General features: G+C 44.4%; 1 protein-coding gene across 2 annotated transcripts; it reads left to right on the top strand.

Annotated features, from left to right (window-relative positions):
• The first annotated feature begins 11,690 nt into the window (after nt 1–11,690).
• Nucleotides 11,691–19,505, top strand: LOC119743449 (steryl-sulfatase-like). 2 transcript variants are annotated; one of them, XM_038219852.1, is made up of 6 exons: nt 11,691–11,880; nt 14,817–15,217; nt 16,988–17,110; nt 17,517–18,206; nt 18,572–18,853; nt 19,087–19,505. In XM_038219852.1, exons 2-6 carry the CDS (start codon nt 14,887–14,889, stop codon nt 19,479–19,481), a joined length of 1,821 nt encoding a protein of 606 aa, XP_038075780.1. In that variant the 5' UTR covers nt 11,691–11,880; nt 14,817–14,886; the 3' UTR covers nt 19,482–19,505. The 2 variants fall into 2 exon arrangements, with proteins under 2 accessions (XP_038075780.1, XP_038075781.1); XM_038219853.1 differs by lacking the exon at nt 11,691–11,880 and adding an exon at nt 14,498–14,690.
• The last annotated feature ends 1,119 nt before the right edge of the window (nt 19,506–20,624 follow it).

The raw sequence follows: 20,624 nt of genomic DNA, 5'->3' as shown, positions 1-20,624 counted from the left end.
GCGGAAGTGAACTCCCAGGTTGAGGTTAGTTCAATTCATGATGAGTTGGATGTGATTTACAAGAGAAGGGTTGCTCCCTTACATCAGTATCGAGTTGGAGTGCCAATGAAGTGAGTAGCAATAGGCTTGCGAGGGCCATTGGGCGTTTTGTTGAAATTCCCAGCAAAGTTTTGTAAATAATGCCGTGAATCTCTTTGAAAAAAATCCAAATACATTGGTCCTATAATTCGGGTTTTACATCGAGACTGAACCAGGCTTTCTTATCTCTCTTTTATCTCAAGATTTATTCTCCTTAGGGCAGTTCAGCACCAGTTGAATGCCTACTACCAGCAGGGAACAATTAATATAGCTTGAGTTAGCGACTTGTTTGACATGCCTGAGTCATTCTTCGCACCTAGATCTTTCATAAATTTAATATGAAGCCTAATACATGTATTTGTTTTTGTTGGGTAATGAAACCATGTTTTCTTTCTTTGATGCAAAAATAACAAAAATGCCTTTTCATGTATTTAAACATGTACATGTACATGTATAGGTTTTCAAAAAGGTAGATCCAACAGGAAGTAAACAGTACCATTTGGACTGGCCTCCAGATGGCAATGGAGTCACCATCAAGGAGCACAAGGGGGTGTACTTCAGGCTGGTCAAGTCTAGGCAGACGAAGAGAGCGCGATGGGAAACCAGCGATCAACGAGCTTTGAACAATCTAACTGTTTAAAATGTTGAGTTGGTTTTCACTAAAATTAAATGTTTATTGTCATTTGGAAAAATCACTTAATCAAAATCCCCCCATTTTCATACTTCAAAATCTTGTTGATTTGTAACTGGCCTAAATTGAACAGGTAATGTATGTGTACAAATCACTTCAAATTATCCAACCATTCTTCCTCTAAATTGTATAAAATCATGGTGTATTCTGTAAACATTCTTGTGAATATTTAATCAACAAAATTTGATTCAATTTCTGTATATTGAAACGTCAGTGCCAGGCTGCCGGCAGAGGGTGTCAGCACGGACTCATGGTGCAACCGTAGTGTCCAGACCCCTGCGCTTGGCCAGGGGAACCCGTTGCAGGACTACTCCGACTCAGAAGTGTGACATTTTGTATAACGTGAGCCTCGTGTAAGAAAGTGGCAAAAATAAATGGCCTACAGCCCCGAAAACCTGAAATAGTGTCTGTGGTTTCCTTTGTCTAGCATGTGAAAACCCAGGATCCTGTGGACGTTACATTGGTGCAGCCGTGGCATATGTCTGACGGAGGAAAAAAAGGTAGAATTTGGAGTGTTTTTCGCCATGAATACACCAAGTTAATTAGTCTGGCGTCCGACTCGTCACACGGCGGGTACGCATGCTGGATCAGGGCCTCGCAGAGCGTAGACCAAGAGATGGCCAGCAAAGCGTTCGTCACACTGGATGACTCTGAGGTTGTCAGGCTGTGCCTGTCGATGCAGCAGGGGCGGGGCTCCGTTTTGGGAGGCTACGGGATGGTTTTGCCAGTAGGCCTAGTGCCAAGTCCCAAGGGGGGGGGGGGGGGGTATCGCCCCGTGCTGTGTAAGCGGCGCAACAGATGCTCCGTTCCATTCGGAACACTGCCGAGTTGCCTCTGTTGATGCAGCGGGGGGGGGGGGGGGGGCGGGATTGATCGTCCAGAGACGCCCCATGACTTCTGCATCAACACAAGTGCAAGGGTCCACAATGGGAACAGCCTCGTAACACACACACATTCATACAACGGATGCATGTTTCCCTCCAGAACAGCCCGTAACACACACATTCATAAGACGGACGCACATTTCCTTTTGGAAACGGCTCCGTTCCTTGCATGTATGATGCATCGGATGCGTGTTCCCCTGTGGGTCGGCTCCGCACAGACGTCAATGGAGCGGAGCCGGCGCAGTTGCTCAGCATGGAAGTCAATGGAGCGGAACCGGTGGAGTTGCTCCGCACGGGAGTCAACGGAGCGGAGCCAGCGCAGTTGCTCCCATGGGAGTCAATGGAGTTGCTCTGCACGGGAGTCAATGGAGTGGAGCTGGCACAGTTGCTCCTCACGGGAGTCTATGGAGCGGAACCAGCGCAGTTGCTTCCATGGGAGTCAATGGAGTTGCTCTGCACGGGAGTCAACGGAGCGGAGCCAGGGCAGTTGCTCCCATGGGAGTCAATGGAGTTGCTCTGCACGGGAGTCAATGGAGTGGAGCCGGCACAGTTGCTCCTCACGGGAGTCTATGGAGCGGAGCCAGCGCAGTTGCTTCCATGGGAGTCAATGGAGTTGCTCCTCACGGGAGTCAACGGAGCGGAGCCAGCGCAGTTGCTCCCATGGGAGTCAATGGAGTTACTCTGCACGAGAGTCAATGGAGTGGAGCGAGCACAGTTGCTCCTCACGGGAGTCAAGGGAGTGGAGCCAGCGCAGTTGCTCCCATGGGAGTCAATAGAGTTGCTCTGCACGGGAGTCAATGGAGTGGAGCCGGCACAGTTGCTCCTCACGGGAGTCTATGGAGCGGAGCCAGCGCAGTTGCTTCCATGGGAGTCAATGGAGTTGCTCTGCACGGGAGTCTATGGAGTGGAGCCAGCACAGTTGCTCCTCACGGGAGTCAACGCAGCGGAGCCAGCGCAGTTGCTTCCATGGGAGTCGATGGAGTTGCTCTGCACGGGAGTCAATGGAGCGGAGCGGGCGCAGTTGCTCCGCACGGGAGTCAATGGAGCAGAGCTAGTGGAGTTAATTGCTCTGCACAGGAGTCAATTGAGCGGAATCGATGGAGTTGCTCCGCACGGGAGTCAGTGGAGCGGAGCCAGCACAGTTGCTCCGCACGGGAGTCAACTGAGCAGAGCTGGCTGAGTTGCTCCGCATGGGAGTCAATGGAGCGAAGCCGGTGCATTTGCTCCGCACGGGAATCAATGGAGTGGAGTGGGCGCAGTTGCTGCGCAAGGGAGTCAATGGAGCGGAACCGATGGAGTTGCTTCGCATGGGAGTCAATGGAGCGGAGCCGGCTGAGTTGCTCGGCATGGGAGTCAATGGAGCAGAACCGGTGCAGTTGCTCTGCACGGGAGTCAACTGAGCAGAGCTGGCTGAGTTGCTCCGCATGGGAGTCAATGGAGCGAAGCCGGTGCAGTTGCTCTGCATGGGAATCAATGGAGTGTAGTGGGCGCAGTTGCTGCGCACGGGAGTCAATGGAGCAAAGTCGGTGGAGTTTCTCTGCACGGGAGTCACTTGGAGCGGAGCCGGTGCAGTTGCTCTGCACGGGAGTTAATGGAGCAGGGCTGATGGAGTTGCTTCGCATGGGAGTCAACGGAGCGGAGCCGTTGCAGTTGCTCTGCAAGGGAGTCTATGGTGGAGCCGACAGAGCTGCTCCACACTGGAACTTATGAACAGGCGCAGTTGCTCCGCACAGGAGTCAATAAGGAGACCCCAGAGGAGACCCCAGAGGAGACCCCAGAGGAGACCCCCAACGAGACCCCAGAGGAGACCCCAAAGGAGAACCCAGAGGAGACCCCAAAGGAGAACCCAGAGGAGACCCCAAAGGAGACCCCAGAGGAGACCCCAGAGGAGACCCCAGAGGAGAATCCAGAGGAGACCCCAGAGGAGACCCCAGAGGAGACCCCAGAGGAGACCCCAGAGGAGACCTCAAAGGAGACCCCAGAGGAGACCCCAGAGGAGAACCCAGAAGAGACCCCAGAGGAGACCCCAAAGGAGACCCCAGAGGAGACCCCAGAGGAGACCCCAGAGGAGACCCCTGAGGAGACCCCAGAGGAGACCCCAGAGGAGACCCCAGAGGAGCCCCCGGAGGAGACCCCAGAGGAGACCCCAGAGGAGACCCCAGAGGAGACCCCAAAGGAGACCCCAGAGGAGACCCCAGAGGAAAATCCAGAGGAGACCCCAGAGGAGACCCCAGAGGAGACCCCAGAGGAGAATCCAGAGGAGACCCCAGAGGAGACCCCAGAGGAGACACCAGAGGAGAACCCAGAAGAGACCCCAGAGGAGAATCCAGAGGAGACCCCAGAGGAGACCCCAGAAGAGACCCCAAAGGAGACCCCAGAGGAGAACCCAGAGGAAACCCCAGAGGAGACCCCAGAGGAGATCCGAGAGGAGACACCAACGTTACAATATTCTTTCCCTATGAAATTTTGTGAATATTTAATTAGGTAAAATTTGATGTTCTTGTGCCCCTTATACCGTGTACAATATATTGTGATCATATAATGAGCTTTGAAATCAGCCCCCCTTATGCTTTGTATTGAAAGGTACACTTTCCTTTTATTTTGTATTAGGTTATCGAGTATGAGGTCATACCCCACCATGCTCGGTTGAATTATAACCAGTCTAATGCTATTGGAACGTGATCGTATTCTAATGTCATGAATTATAAATGTAGTGCGTGCGTGACTGGGCGTGGCTTAGTGCTCATAAGTTAAGTACATGCACATATGCTTGTACAGCATTTGCGTGCTAACGTGAGGGATAGTCTCACGTGATCGCGCGGGTGAGTTGAGTCGTGGACAGCAGTGTATTGCTCGCGCTCTGTGTTTTGTGTATGCTGACTTGCGCTGTGTACAGGCCCAGATTGCTTAAGTTTCGCTGTGTGATGCTGACGCGCAATGCACATTTTGTATACTGTACGATGCTGACGCTAGCTTGCATGGTAAAGCGTAATCAGGCTAAGGCTGAACAGCAAGTATTGTTTACAGTGGCGTACATTACTTACAATGGCATGCGTTGTTAACATTGGTGTACATTACTTACATTGGCGTGCATTGTTTACATCGGCGTATGTGTACATTGGCGTACGTTACTTACATTGGCGTGTATCGTTTACATTGGTGTAAGTTACATACATTGGTGTGTATTACTTATATTGGAGAACATTGCGCACATTGTTCAGGCTGTGCGCGTAACGTTTGTTGCATATGTGAGCTGTTACTGTCTCCCAAGAGTAATTAAGTGAATCTGATAATTAACAACCTCATAAAGACTCAATCACTGCTGTATATTTCTTGATTATTGTATAATAAATCACGATCACATTGGTTGTGCGAACTTGTGCCGACAATCCTGTTATCAAGGTGTATTTCTTGCTGGTTTATTGTGCAATTAACAGAGAGTAATCACAATCTTTATAATCAGCGGTATATTTCCTTCAGAACTGACCTGCTACCTAATAAGCCTTGAGGTCGCTCTGAGTGGTCTCTCGTTTTGGGAAAGCTTGGGTTCGGGATGATCAGCTACACCCTAATAGGTGTCAGACTTGGTCCCAGCGAACTTGTAGGTTTGGCCCGGGGAGTTCCCCGCCTCAAAACTTTTGGAAAAGTACCCGGACTATGCAATATATTATTTATTATTACAAGACATGGTTTTTTCTTGTATCTCCCTCAAAGCCATCCAATAAATTAATATTTGCATGCAAGAATATGGTACTTAAGCCAGCTATCAGTTTTGGGGACAAGAAGAATAATATGTCAAACCAGGAAGGGGAAACATAAATGCAGCAAAACTAAGATAATTTGGGAAGGAAATCTTAGAAATTATTCATGTTTGATTGATTTATTGAATCTCTAGATAAATTCTATTTCATTTCGTTTTTAATTTAAACTGTATAGGTGGTTCAACAGTCCTGATGCTAATCGCCTACCCAGGAATATTCAACAAGCAGGACGTGTCAGCAGAATCGACTAATCCTCAATCAAAGAAACATTGATTTCACATTTATTTTTGAGCAAATTTGAAACTTTGTTTAAAAACCAGATTAAACAGGTGCTTTCGGTTTAAGAAATGTGTAGGTCTCCAAAAGCTCACTTTTAAAAAAAAAGTACTTTAAGCCACAGTACAAAATTGTGCCTTATGCCTTAGACAGGTCGGATTTGCAATATTGAATGACGTTTTTTACAAAAAGGGAGATTTTAAGGGTATTTTTTATGTGATAAATTATTGAGATGAAACTTAATAAGGGGATGGGTAGGTTAACCTCTTTGAATTTTGAACAATCGTAGTTGTGCAATATAATTATATTCACTGAAAATAATCCTTAACTTGGGAATTTTTGAGTAACTTCAACTTGGCCACGAGCAGTGTTGTATTCGAGTCCCTGTTTGGACATTTCTCCGTGAACAAAATAAATAATCCGAAATACATGTATACGTTTTGTCACGGAAACTTTCCAGTTCAATGTGATACCTGTACTTGGGAACGCTGTGTAAGAAATAACGAGAGCGTTAGCGCTGAAGCTCCTTAAAGAGGTTGTGGAATGCTCGAAGACATTTCCGTCATTTTTCGGGTATATGTAGCCTAAGGTGTGATGAAATAAAAACGACTATTGTTTCTGTCATGAAATGAATACAAAAGGTACTTTTGAGAGCTGTTTTTCAGGTCCTGTTTCGACCCGAACGTGCAATTTGTTTAAAAGTCGTCGTTGGGGGCAGCAAACAAAACATAGTAAATCGTGGCGTAATAAACAGGACTCCCTATGCAGCGTAGTATAAACGAGTCCTGTTTATTACGTCACGATTTTTCTGATTTTACGAAGAACCCGACGACTGTTGATTTCAATTATGCGCTCGCCGACCAACAAATTACTCGATGAATTTCAGTTTTATAAACATATAAACGCACGTTACAAAAGAATGGGAGGTTGTCATTATGATATATATGGGTCTACTCTACAATAAAAAAAAAATAAAGAAAACAAAACGACTTTCAGCATTCCACAACCTCTTAAAACCCCAAAACTAAAAGTTGCACTTAGGAGATTTTCAATGGGCATTGCAACACACAACTGAATGCGGGCCTGCATCATTGCATTAAATTGTGTGTTGCGATGCCCATTGAAAATCGCAACCGGAAAGTTTCCGTCACAGAACATATATTTTTGATGTTTTGTTCTCCAATTAATGTCCAAACAAGGACGATTATAAAAACTGCTTAGTTTCTTTTTGTGCCAGTTGTATACCAAGACAAGGTGTATCAAAAAAAGTTAATAAATACAAATTAAAAATGAGTTTGTATTCACTATGTTAACATTATGAATTAAAAAAACTTTCCGGGGGTTGCCTATTCCAAAGCACTTCATGAGCTCTGTATTTGTAATCCTTGTGGTCATTTGGATGACTGAGCACACCTACCTCAGATTTAACAATATAGGCCTACAACTAAAAAAAACCCCGGAAAGTTTGGTTGATTCAGAGATGAGATGATGAGTGGTCCTAACAATGGGGCATCCATGGGCTATACTGAGAGGAGCCAGGTTTTAAAAGGTATGCATTTAAAACAAAATCCATTAGTGTATATGTTCTTCGAGATTGTGGTATTGTGAATAAACATATCATGCAAAGGAAGCTTAAGCAGTTATTTGAAATTGTTGTCATAATTTCATTGTCTGTACCAGGCATTGATAAGGCCAAACAAAAAAATGGTGTGTTTACGGTAACGGCCTGAAAAAAATCCAGGTAAGTAGGTAGGGAAATAATTTTATTTTATAATTTTTTTTTCATTTCAGTTCTGCATGCCCATGCGTGTTCTTTCGCAAAAAATTGTATAAGACCACTATTCAAGCATTGAAGATATTCAATCGATACATTTCAATCCAAATTAATTTGTATCGTCGGCCAGGGTTCTCCCCAGGATTTTTTCAAACATGTGGGGGAAGATTTGCTTCAACAACCCGAAAATGTTTGAACTTTAATAGCTCTCTGGTGCATTTTAGAGCAAATCTGGGGGTCTTTATCTTAAGATTTGTCCTTGAAATTCAGAGAAGATCTTGTAGGTCACTAATATTTTTGTAATTAAAGAAAAAAAAATCAAAATTGTTAACTTAAAAAAAAATTACATTTCACAACCTGTGTTTCACTGCTTCCTAACTAGAAAAGTATGATTTACATTTACATGTAAGTTTCAAATTAAGAAATGAAGGCGGAGAAAAAACAACAACTTTTGTTTCAGATTACATGCCATAGCGTCAGTAGGTCGGAAAATTATTTCCCCAATTTTTTTGGGGTGCTGATTAATGGAGCATCATTCGTACTAATCATAGAGCAAGGAATCATGTTTATTTTGTGCCTGGATTATTTTCATTTGCGCCACGAAAATTATCAAGACTGGCTATCAAAAGTGATTAAAACTTGCCTCACCTAATTAAAAATATATTTGAGGTCGGTGATTCCACTTTATGCTTAAAGCCCGAGTCCATCATTTGCAGCTATCCAAAAAAGTAACCGGCGTAATTATTGTTGAAAAACATACTGGTTGAAAGATAGTAAGGGGACTAAAACTCCCTGTGAAATTATTCTTTCTGGCAAGCTCTCATTTTGAAGAAATCAACGAAAGAAGGCATTTCCAACGGTGCTTCTTAAGAAGCACCGTAGGAAAATTTAAATTAGTTGTTCGTTTTGTTATTCGGCGCAGCGCGCACAAGCATTGGAACGACGCACAGGCGCGCGCGGTTGCTATAATTCGTTGGATTAGTGCGCAACCATCGCGTAAAGCTGCAATTCTGAACAATTCGAAACATGATTTAGCAACTTTTGATTTTAAATTGAGATCCTAGAATGCTGTTTTTCTTGGAATATGAAGCTGAAGCTGAGCTGAAACTTCATCAAGTAAGTTGTTCAGTATCCTTTATTAGATTTTGAACACTTTTGTTGCTTCAAACGAACAAACTGCACTAATTACAAATGATGGACTAAAGTTTTAACATACATCACGGCCGCTGGCACCACCAACATTCCGCCTGGCTGGCCGAACATCGCGCCGTGCATACGGCCCACGTGGCCGAAAATCTTGCACTACTGCAGAAACACGCTACGATGTTTCGCCACAAGTTCGAGCTTTGCAATCTCGTTATTTTAATGGAAAACACATACACAGAAAGTAAAGATCACGTTCTGTGAATTAATTCGAAGAAATTCTCTTTCTCCAGCGACGTTTGTTTGGTAATATTTTTACGATCCAACTTCGGCCCAATACATCATCATGCTGTATGATACGAAGTATGGACCGGAGAGAGGCAGTAGTCACTGGTTCCGGTCCTTCATCATAGCATCGATTCCGTTAGCTGGCGAAGGGAACCAGTGTACCATGATGTATGTTAGCTGGGTGCTGCAGTCGACAGAACACATCCATCGTGTGCATTTTGATCACACATGCATCGGAAAAACAGCCTTAGTTTTTGGTCAAGATTTTGCATGTCAAGATGAAATAATGGCGTATGTAACGATCAAATTGTGCATTTTAATGGCGTGTATGATAATTATATTGTGCGTATCAGGGGCTAATAAATGTGATCGGCATGTTTTTTGTCGGCGTATCGGGCCGGCCGCAATTCCAGCGTATCAGGCCGATACGCAGTACGCACGTTTGTACGTGGGGAGAACCATGCCGTCCGTCGGCCAGCCAGGCGTATCGGTTCACCCCGATGCGTTTGTGCAAAAATAATCGTACTTCGTAGTTTGAGAATTCAAGTTTTGAGATCGTCGCGATTTTCGCACATTTAACACAGGTATGTTTGTGTCAAATCATGGTCAGATTTAAGTGTGGAAAATAGTTTTTGTTCGTGGCAAATAATTAAAAGTACTTGACATGTTTGAAATGTGTCAATAAAAATTATCAACCTTAAAAATGGCAATAAAAAGTTTGAGGTGGGCAATTTGGCCGAAATAATTCCAGGTCGGTTAGGTTACCGTAAACACACCATTTTTTTTGTTTGGCCTAAGAAACCCAGAACTCACAAAACGGGACAATCTGGGCAGAGGTAGCTTTCGAGATATTGGCAACTTAATTGATGCAACACCCTTCTTGCCATCCTTGCCTGTATGCCATAGTAGGCCATCAGCCTGGAAGTTTGGTCGGTATCAAATGAGGGGTATAATGCTCGTTATGATTTGTGGCACTGGTATGCGCCCCTGTAGTTTGATTCTGGAAAATATGTGATAACCTAGGGCAAGTTCGCGCAAGAACTATTGTTGACCAATGGTTAACCGTAGTTAGACTAAAGTTAGCCCGAACTCTGTCTAGTCGACGATGGTTGACTACGCTAGTCGACTACATTTCGTATTTGGAACCAGCCTACTGCGGCTGATCGCGCAATGCTTTTTTGAGCAGTGTTGTAGTCGAAGCCACAACTGCGAGGCCGAGGCCGCGGCCACAAACTCCAAGGAGCATTCTAATTTCCCTCGGCTTCGCCTCGGGGAAACAAATAATAGAATGCTTCATGGATCACCTCGGGAGTCTAGTTTTACTACACAACTCGAAGCAGTCAATATTTGTATGCTATAGCATAGTGCAGAGGGGACCATCTATCAACAAAAATGGCGGAAAACGAAACTGTGAGCGCTAAATTACATTTTCATCGCACAGTTTTTCGATGTTAGTTTACGATTATGTCACTTTGTCACCTTTGTGCAATAATATTGGCGATTATCCTAAACTTTACACAATCACTCTTTTTGTGTAAATAAAGAGAAACAACAAATGTTGAATAATTCGTCACCGGTTTCACGAAGGGACTGGCATGTCAAAATTGACAATTTTTTTCGATTTCGAGTTTTTTCACTATTTTGCTTGAAAACATGGTACTTAATCACTCTGACATGTTTCCGTAAGCAAAACATCATCAATTCCTGAATAACATTAATGATGCCAGGGGCAGGCATCTCGATAATTGTATTTTGCGATTTCACGACTGAGAGACGCGAACATGCCTGCCCCTTGAACATGTACAAAACGTATTGCACGGAAAGGCGTAAAAGTAGGTCAACAGCGAATTCCGTTTTCACGAAGGGACGGGCATCTTTGTTGCATTCTCAGCTGCGCGCGCGTAATCACGCGCGCCCCTTCCCTATGGAAAAACACATTGAACAAAAAGGGCGTAGCGGCCTAAGTGTGGAAAAGTGAGATTTTTGATTTCACGAAAGGACGGGCATCCTTACTTATTAATTTCGGCTAATTAACCACTGTATTAATTATAATTACTGGGTTCAAATTAATTAAAGTTTACCTGTCAAAGAATTACGTCAAGGTTTCCTTATTGCATAAAGTTGTTGCAAAGAAGTAGTTTTTGCAGTTTAAAAAACGGAGAAACTTCTCTTGCGATTATCTCGAAAACGGTTTAAAATTTACTTCAAAATCCACATGCCCGTCCCTTCGTGAAACCGGTGACGAATTGTGCGACTGCCATTTTTTGACGGTCATTGACATGACAATAGGTCGACTAGAGTCGTTCGCACTTCCACTTCAGAACGCATGCGCTAGGTACGTCACGAACCAACCAACCAACCACTAGTCCTTGCTTGAACTTTCCCCGGGCTTAATTGAACGCTCAACTGCGGGCCGATCACGATCCTCACGTGGCGCCTTTATAGCCGTACACGGCCGTAGCCACTGACAAAACGCCAAAAAGTTTGAGATTTACTGCTTTTTAGTCAACTGCAAAACTCAAAAAATAGTTGGGCTGAAATATTAGCCTCAAAAATCCAATGAACTCAATAAATGATTACCTTTAGACTTCAAATAAAGTCAACTTTTAAATGCATGTCCACTTGAGATTTCCGCTGTCCGGCCGCCATATTTGTCCGTTTCTAGGGAACGGACAACGCATGCGTGACGTACTTCCACCAGTGACTCTGCTCCACGAGCAGGGTCTGTGGTGGCTGACCCAGGTGAGCCCCAGGAATAACGTCAGAGCTAATCGAACGCGTATAACGGCACGGGGCTGACCCGCGTCGACCCGGGTGAGCTAAACGAACGCACCATGTACTGACATGATGAGTAGTACAGCACTGAGTTACTTCCGGGCATAACTACCAACATGACCGACCGGCTCTCATGTCTCCCCATGCTGTCCTAAGCCGCCGAATCTCAACGCCAAATTGCGGAGTGGCCGGCTGTCATCCTGTTTAAATGTAAGAAGTTCGCATTGTACTTTTTTTGTTGAATAGAAATGCGGTCACATACAACGATTGAACGAACGAAGTCCAGAAAGTAGGTCGCTTTTTGTTATGTGCACATGCATCGCGGGGAATCCAACGTTCCTCCTGTATACATGTGCACTGTTCGGATGTCTGGTTTGTAAATCATCGTTGTGACCTCTATTAATTCAAAATTGTTCATGAAGAAAAATATTGTATAGGCTACAATCCGTCCATACACATATTTAGTTTACCCCCAAAAGGGTACGCGTAACTGTCGCTGCCTGTCCAGCTGTTTTGTTGGTCGGTTGATTTGAAGATAGACAGAACGCGTCTCCGCTTTTTTCTTCAAAATTAATTATAGAGACGACAAATTTTGCTGATTTATTTATTCAATTCCTTGAATGTAGAGTCATTTAAGAGCCTTTAATGTACAGACACGTAAAACATGTATTACCGTCCCGCCTGCAGGCTACTACGTACATAATGTGATGGATGGTTTCCAAGGCCTCTTCCTAATCCTATTGTATTCTGCACGGGATAGGGCCCTACATTACAATTCCCAGGGTGTATTGTTGTTGGTCATTGCTCGGTATACCTAGATCGGTGTAACAAAGGTTGAGATCATTTCACTTGATTGTAAAAAAAAAAAGTATACATGTACAGTGACCCTGTTGAGCAGTCTTCCATTACACATTGTGGAGTACGCCATTTTTTTTTCATTTCTGTATGATCAGAATGCATTTTTCGCAAGTATAAGGCCGGTTTAGGGTCAGCACAAAATAAACAATTACAAAAATGAGCCTACAACTTATGCAGTTCACCGAATCATACAAGACACAGTCGATATTAAGTGCATTTTCAATTAACCACCGCATAAATTATGTTGGATATGCTTTCAATATACCATCTGTCACATGCGTGCAACACAACAATAGACCACAATCATAACAGTGTTTGAATTTGCAAGAACTGACCCAACCTCGACTCCATGGGCGCGTGCGCGTTCCTAAGATCGCGCCAGGCATGATGGGAACCAACATAATATGGCGCAGCAAGATCGTATCCATGGAAACGAAGTCGGAACTGACCCGGAATCTATAAATCACATAGCCAGTATCAACGTATAATGTTTATCTGTTTTACTGTGGTCTTGGACGAGGACTCGAGCCTGCATTTAACCTCATCACAATATCACCATGTCTAAAGGTAGGCTACCAAAAGTTTCACTACCTTTTCCAATTTGCGACTTTTCAACTCACACACGACATATGGCATTAATTACTTGTCCTTTCATTTAATTTCCTCCCGGAAATGATGGATCAGAGGCCTGTGACGGGAATTTTTTGAGAAAACTGTAGAATTAGAATTCTGAGGGAAAGTGCACGTGATCAACCGTGCGGCGTGCGGACTGAAAGAAAATCCCAAACTGTCCGGCGGAAATCGAAACCAGTTCATAAGGAACCATTGTGCTATTAACATGCTCGATTAGTTTGCAATTGCATATGTTTATTTTGGCGGTTTGCTTGTTGAGGTTATGGCAGTTATAATATATAAATGCCACGATGGTTCAATTTTGTTTAACGCCCAATTTCTGAGGTAGTGGCGTTCCTACTTTTGCTGGTATCCAGACTGATCTCAACATATGACCTCTATGATCTCACAGTGTCTCTTGTGGATTAGACTGGTTAATACCTACTTCACTCACCGACTATCACTTGTGAATTAGACTGGTTATCACTCACTGACTGTCACACCTGGCACCGCGTGATTCATGCACTTTCACGACACGTGTAGGCAATTAGTGAAGTCTCCATGATGAGCGAAAGTGGATTGTTCATGTCAATCTCATGACCACTGAAGCTTATATTTTACGAACTTTTTAGCCGCCCTAACTCATTTAAATAAAAAATTGTGCACACTGTGGGACCAGCTTTACTGTTTGCCCAGTCTTGTTTGTAGGTCTTGCTCTTTTGCCATCACCGCAAAATAACCATGGTGTTAATTGGGACATGCTGCTGTTATTTAGACAACAATGTCCCAGAAAAGACTGTGCATGATTATCTCTCAACGGTTAAAATGCAAAAGCATTAGAATTTATTGTCGAATGGTCTTCAGCGCGCTATGGGTGTGATTCCGTTTAACACAGCGAGTCCACGGGTTTTTGCACGGGTTTAGGCAGGATAGAAAATCGCGCCCATGTATACGTTATATCGATTTCAAATGTGACGTCATCGGGCTTTTATTTCTCATAATGTGATTACGAAAACGAGATGAGGGAACGGTCTTTAAAAACTCTGAATATTTTAGTGTTTTATTGACGCTTTTTGTTTGTTTTTGAAATTGCTTTGTTCCTTGCTCTATTATGTGGAGACAAAGCTTGTTACCCATTCGCCAATGGAGCCCATCGTACCTATACCTTGTCAAACCCTCATTGGTATGATGCACCGGTGTACTGCGAGGCCAAAGACGACTTGACGAGTGTACATCAGTATAAATCCAGTTATATACGACATGTCCTTGATCAGTATTACTGGTAGACCTGTATATAAGCCATGCATGGCCAGTTATTACGAACATGTTTTATTTACGTTGTTTATGATTATCACTTGAACTGCTTTTGCACGTACCTAGTTCTATTTGTCCTCATTGCACTTCCCCCTGTATTGCGTAAATGGAGCATCGTGGCTATATAATGTTTCGTAGCAATTTATCGTTATCGCAACAATTTTTCACACGGAAAACAGAATCGATTGGCAAACAAATTTATGAATATAAACAAACACTTGTCACGGGTGCAACAGGTGCGTATAGTTTAAATTACTATTTATACCTTGAACATTGAACCCACGTTGATTTTGTTTGCGAAACCGTTTTCGCATACATGTTTTATGATAGATAGAGCCTAACTGAGTGAATTTTACCTACAGCGAAGCCGAGAGTCTTGTGGAGAAGTGTTATTCCTCTTGGTGAAGTAGACCAAGAAGCACTACTCCGAAAATGAGGGATTTCAGCAAGGTTCTGGGAGGTAGCCTGCAGGGCACCAGATCGCGCACTACATCGGCCAAATTGCTTGTTTTGATTCTTGCGTGGGCGTTTGCTCCAGCCGCACGTTGTGGCGACGCGGAATCTCGTCCGCCGAACGTTGTACTTTTCATAATGGATGATGTCGGGATGGGAGACATTGGATGCTTTGGTAACGACACGATCAAGACGCCTAACCTCGACAACTTGGCCCAGGAAGGAGCCAAACTGACACAGCACATGGCCCTGCCGTTATGCACGCCCAGTCGAGCTGCGCTGATAACTGGTCGGCTGCCAGTCCGATATGGTAAGTCGTTGCTCGTATAAAAGGAATGCCACTGATTGCAGCACAAATACGTTTCTTATTACCATTCAAAAGTCTTTTGGGAACAAAAGGCCGAAGTTGTTAAAATAAATAAAGTTAGCTTGGTTCCACGCGGTAACTTTTAAAGGCATAGAAAATAGCGCTGTATACACCACGAGATATTACTGTATGGCTTAGGCCTAATACATCTTAAAATGTGTGTGCTAAATGCTATATAAGCCATTTCACACTATCAAAAATTCCCGTATTGGACCCGGGTCGAAAACGGAGATTTTAGCAATCCCTTTCACACTAGCAAGAATCCGACACGGCTCCTACACAGGGTACAGTGCTCTACCCGGGTAAAATCCTACCCTGGTCGGGACCAGTGTAGACTGAGGCTCTACCTGGGTAGACAATCGAAATTTGTAGCTTACCCGTGTAAAGATTGGTAGTGTGAACGATCTCCGTGTTGCGCTTGACACGGTTTGCTCCTCCCCATTACTAGGGAGACAAGCAACAGTTGTACGCGGGACAAAGGCGAAATCTGCACACGTGCCAGTGATCAATTTAACATGCACAGTGTCGCGACCAAATTCGGTATTTCATTGTAGCATGGATCTATTTAATAGCTCCATGATTGTAGCAACCGTGACAGTTGTAGCCCAAAAATCGAGCTACGCCGGACCTCGACAGAAGAATGGTTCTAAGTCCCTCAATATTCTTTGTCAGGAACCAGTCTTACCGCGGTTCCATTCACTCGTACCCGTGTTGGCTATGCGTAGTGTGAACGTTTCACGCGTTGCACACGAGTAAAACGGCCCGTTATACACGGCCAACGTTAGTGTGGACTCGCTAAAAGTAGTGAGGACGTTATGTCTTTCCAACCCGTGTTCGATCTTACCCGGGTACGCTATCGGCCTATTAGAAGTGTAGATATCTACACGGGTATACATGGTAGTGTGAACATGCCCATAGACACAGAACAAAAGGCTGATATGTTTCTTAAGACCTTCCGATGTTATCATTAAATGAATTCGTTCATGATAACGAAACAAATTCTTCGTCAAAACAAAATGTCACTGAGGTAGAAATATAAGCGAAAAAGGTACCACTGCATGCACAAAACTGATTTATGACTCATTAATGATATTTGATTAATGAATACATAGATTGGTTGCGGTACCCGCTGCTATATCAGATTCAAACCAGCCAGCCGACCCCGGCAAGCTCGGTGGTCGAGTGGTAAGACGTCTGCAGTAGTAAGCAGGAGGTCCGATGGGTGGGTTCGAGTCCCACCCGAGTGTTTTTTTCTCACAATCACTCGGGACAACACTGAGTATACAGTGTCTGGCAAACCTAATATTGAATTAATGATATTGCGTTTCCTCGTATAGGTCTAACTGATTAGGAGTCTCGATACTGCTATCGAATTGATAAGAGTCTGGATTGTAGGTGCACTTACCGACGACAGTCCGACTTTAATCAATAGTCTACCTTTGTAATCAAACAAGACCAAAGAGTTACATGAAATTACTACAGCTCGGAACAAAACCTTAGTTATAAACTGTAACGGCATTAGATAGTTGGTGAACCGTTGCAGAAGGCCTTGGGCCTGGTTTCTGCCGTAGGCCTTAACTTAAGTTTCTTCCTCAACAAAAATGTAGAATCTTTGAACTATGTCTTTTTACAGCCCCCCCCCCCCCCAAAGGGGCATTGAAAGAATTACATGGATTTATCAAAGTTCGCTTACCAAGTTTGGTCGTCTTATAGGTATGGGGGCCGAAGGAAGGATGAGGGTGTTTATTTACATATCGGCGCGTGGTGGTGTACCTTCTAACGAAACCACGGTTGCCGAATTATTGAAAGACGCTGGATACGCTACGGCCATGATAGATTGGTGTGTTAGGCAGTGGTGTAAGGGTGGGAGGGGGAGCATTTGGATCCCCACTCAAGGCCTGTAGCCCTACCCCTTGTGTCCCCACTCAAAATTTAGAGAAAGGCAAAGGTAAGCTTTTTGTTGTTAAAACCCATTGAAGCCCCCTTTAAGAAAACGAGGCCTAATAGTGGTCTGCAAATTGGACTCCAGTTTACTGGCACTAAATAAACGCATAGATTTTCACGTGACTTTGTTTTAATAAAGAAGTGATACGATTTTGGACCCAGGTGATAAAAATACAACTTTTAACAGTTTCATTTGCAAGTTTATTGCAAGTTTACCCCCATTTCACACAAAATCCTTCTTTTTTTGTGTGAATATAGTTCTTGATGTCGTTTCCTCAATACTTTCCCTTTCCAACAGGCAAGTGGCACTTGGGCATTTCATGCACCGATGAGAATTCCTGCTCCGATCCTAATTCGCAAGGATTTGACTATTTCTACGGCCTTCCCATGACTAACCTACGGGACTGCGGAACGGAGAGCACCGTCTCCTATGCCTGGGCCAAGCTGCGAAGGGTATACGCCAAGATGGCGTACTCGGTACTTGGCGCACTGGCAGCCGCCATGCTCCTCAAGTGGATGGAATTAATTGGCTACAGGAGCGTTGTGCTGTTCCTGTTTGTAGCCCTCGCTGCCAACGGTTCACTCTTGATGTACTGGAAGGCAATCAGGATCAACTGCGTCCTGATGGAGAACCGTGAGATCGTGGAGCAGCCACTCCAGTACGATCACCTGACCGAGCGCCTGCACAGCCGCGCCGTCCAATTCATGGAGAGCCACCAGCAGCAGCCCTTCCTGCTTGTCATGTCCTTCGTACAGGCTCACACGGCGCTTTACAACAACGACCTGTTCCGCAACCACAGCGTGCACGGCAGCTACGGGGACAACCTGGAGGAGATGGATTGGAGCGTCGGGGAGGTTCTGTCGTCACTCAAGAAGCTGGGCCTGGAGAGAAACACCTTTGTGTATCTGACGTCAGATAATGGAGGTCACGTGGAGGAGTTCACAGACGATGGCGAACGAGAAGGCGGCTGGAACGGAATCTATAAAGGTATTACAAACTCGATATGTGAATCAGGTGTCCCTATACAATCCAGCTTTTTAATATATCGCCGATCTTAATAACACCTTTAAAAGGTAGCTTGATTAGTTTGTTCAAACTCAACAATTAGGGCACAGCGAGTTTGATTCCAGCAGGTTGTCTGCCCACTCAGAAGCGATATATAGTCATCATTGCACTTTATTCGCTTTCCAAAGCCAGAAAAACTGAACACAAGTGGTTTCATCATAATATCGAGACAACCATATAGCAGTCGTTATATATACGGCAATGAGAGTGATCACTGAGTAAAATCTTGAAGAGTAAGCATATGACTTTGAAAATGGAACCCGTGACTTTGGGAATTTCTTATATAGGAGGCAAAGGTAACACATGGGAGGGTGGCATCCGAGTTCCTGCCATCGTCAAACTGCCTGGCGTCATCCCGCCAGGCACCGTGGTGTCTCAACCCACCCACCTACCGGACGTCTTACCAACAGTGGCCCGAGTCACCGGAGTCAAGCTGCCCACTGACAGGATCTTCGATGGTCGGGACCTCATGCCATTACTGACTAACGACAGTAGCGAGATGACACATGAGTTTATGTTCCATTACTGTGGAGTCTTCATCAACGCGGTGCGGTACACGCCAGAAGGGGGTAAGTAATTGCATGATGGAGGAATTTTACTATAATTTTATAATGAATGAAAGAGTACAATGCATTCATCTTATTCTACCGTAGAACTGACCCCCAAATTGGGATAGAAATACGTCATCACAGTATAAATGTTTCGTTGCAATAATAGGCCTACTTCTCATCGTGTACCACAGCTCGGAATTGATCAATTCACTGTGTTTTATTGACAGGTATTGTTTATGCCTCTTACGCAGGTGACACCACGTACAAGGTTCACTACACAACCAGTCGTCTCATTCCGGGGCCCCATGGCGTGCTGGGCTGCTTCCAAACCTACACGTGTGATTGCACGGGCTGGAGCACGGACCAGCACGACCCGCCCCTAGTGTACGACCTAACCAGGGACCCCTCGGAGGCTAGCCCGCTGGACAGCAAGGTCCCAATAGTCGTAGAGGTCATCGGCAAGGTGGAGGAGGCGGTGTCCAGACACCGTTTGACGATTCCCGAGCAGCAGTCGCATCAGTTCAGCGTTCTGCAGACGTTCCCCCGTCCCTGGGATCGCCCGCGCTGTGGGAGCTTTCCCTTCTACACCTGCACCGATCCGTATCTGAATCATTTTAAAGCTGACAAGAAAAAGACTCCAAGATAGTATATATTTTGGATTCCATTTATTCTAGTAGCGTATCCGTATTTTCAGTCAGGGAAGGCACAACTTCTGAAAAACAAACCCCCACTTTTTGTCTTTCGTAAAAAAAATACACCTCTTAAAACAGGGGAAGTATTTCTTTTATTTCCTAAAAAGAAATGAAAAAAAGAGGACCAAATGCCCCTCTGGATACGCTAAGCTAATGTCGCATCGTCCTGGGTCAAAATTACATGGTTTTAACTGTGTAGTTAATTTCAATCATAGTAAAGTATCGGTATTTTCACTGAACATAGACAAATTAAGTAAAACTTAATGCATTTTATGGCTGACTGGTCTCGCTGTTAGCACAGCGTAGCCCGTTAAGAAGGTCGAGCTGTGCAACGTGGCAGACAGTGCAAGATTATGGTTAGGCCTCCTCTACAGTGCTTCCCTGCTAAATTAACTGGTAATCACCCTGAATGTCACTTAACGTTATGTACGCTTAATGTTCGTTCACTGAAAAATAAGTCTGCTGATTTTGTGGATTATGTTTGCACCAGTGGAGCTGACATCTTTGCACTGACTGAAACCTGGTTATTAAGGACATCGATTCTGCTCTTAGATCTGAAGTAACTCCGTCGGGTTTCAAGCTCGCAGATCACACACGTGAGAGAAGGAGGGGTGGTGGTACTGCTCTCCTTCTATGGGAATCGTTGGAGGTTAAAAAGATTGCCGCCGCAGAACAGACGCCCTTTGAATTCTCGGAATGGCTTGTGGGATCTGGATCTCAGCAGCTACGCGTTGTTGTCATTTACAGACCACCCTATTCAACTATATAACCATCCAGTTACAATGACTACATTTCTACAGGAATTTTCCGATTACCTGGAATCAGTTCTGCTGACTAGCGCACCACTGATAATTACTGGGGACTTTAACATTCATGTGGATGATGCTGACAACTATGAAGCAATACGGTTTTCTGAGCTACTGGAATCATTGAACCTTACACAGCATATTGATCAATCAACTCATGTTCTAGGACATACATTGGATTTGATCATTACCCGTAAATCAGAGACAATAATTGAACATACGCCTGTTGTTGATTATTTATTCTCAGATCATTATTCCATTTTGTGTAAACTTATTTTAAACAAACCTGAT

The sequence above is a fragment of the Patiria miniata genome, unplaced genomic scaffold (assembly GCF_015706575.1).
Source record: "Patiria miniata isolate m_02_andy unplaced genomic scaffold, ASM1570657v1 HiC_scaffold_6, whole genome shotgun sequence".
Taxonomy (NCBI): domain Eukaryota; kingdom Metazoa; phylum Echinodermata; class Asteroidea; order Valvatida; family Asterinidae; genus Patiria; species Patiria miniata.
This window is presented reverse-complemented; position numbering and strand designations above follow the sequence as displayed.

Coding starts and splice junctions, on each gene's coding strand:
- LOC119743449 (XM_038219852.1), top strand. CDS start 14,887: ATGAGGGATTTCAGCAAGGTTCTGGGAGGTAGCCTGCAGGGCACCAGA. Junction 17,111..17,516: donor ATACGCTACGGCCATGATAG/ATTGGTGTGTTA, acceptor CCTTTCCAACAG/GCAAGTGGCACTTGGGCATT. Junction 18,207..18,571: donor CTGGAACGGAATCTATAAAG/GTATTACAAACT, acceptor TTTCTTATATAG/GAGGCAAAGGTAACACATGG.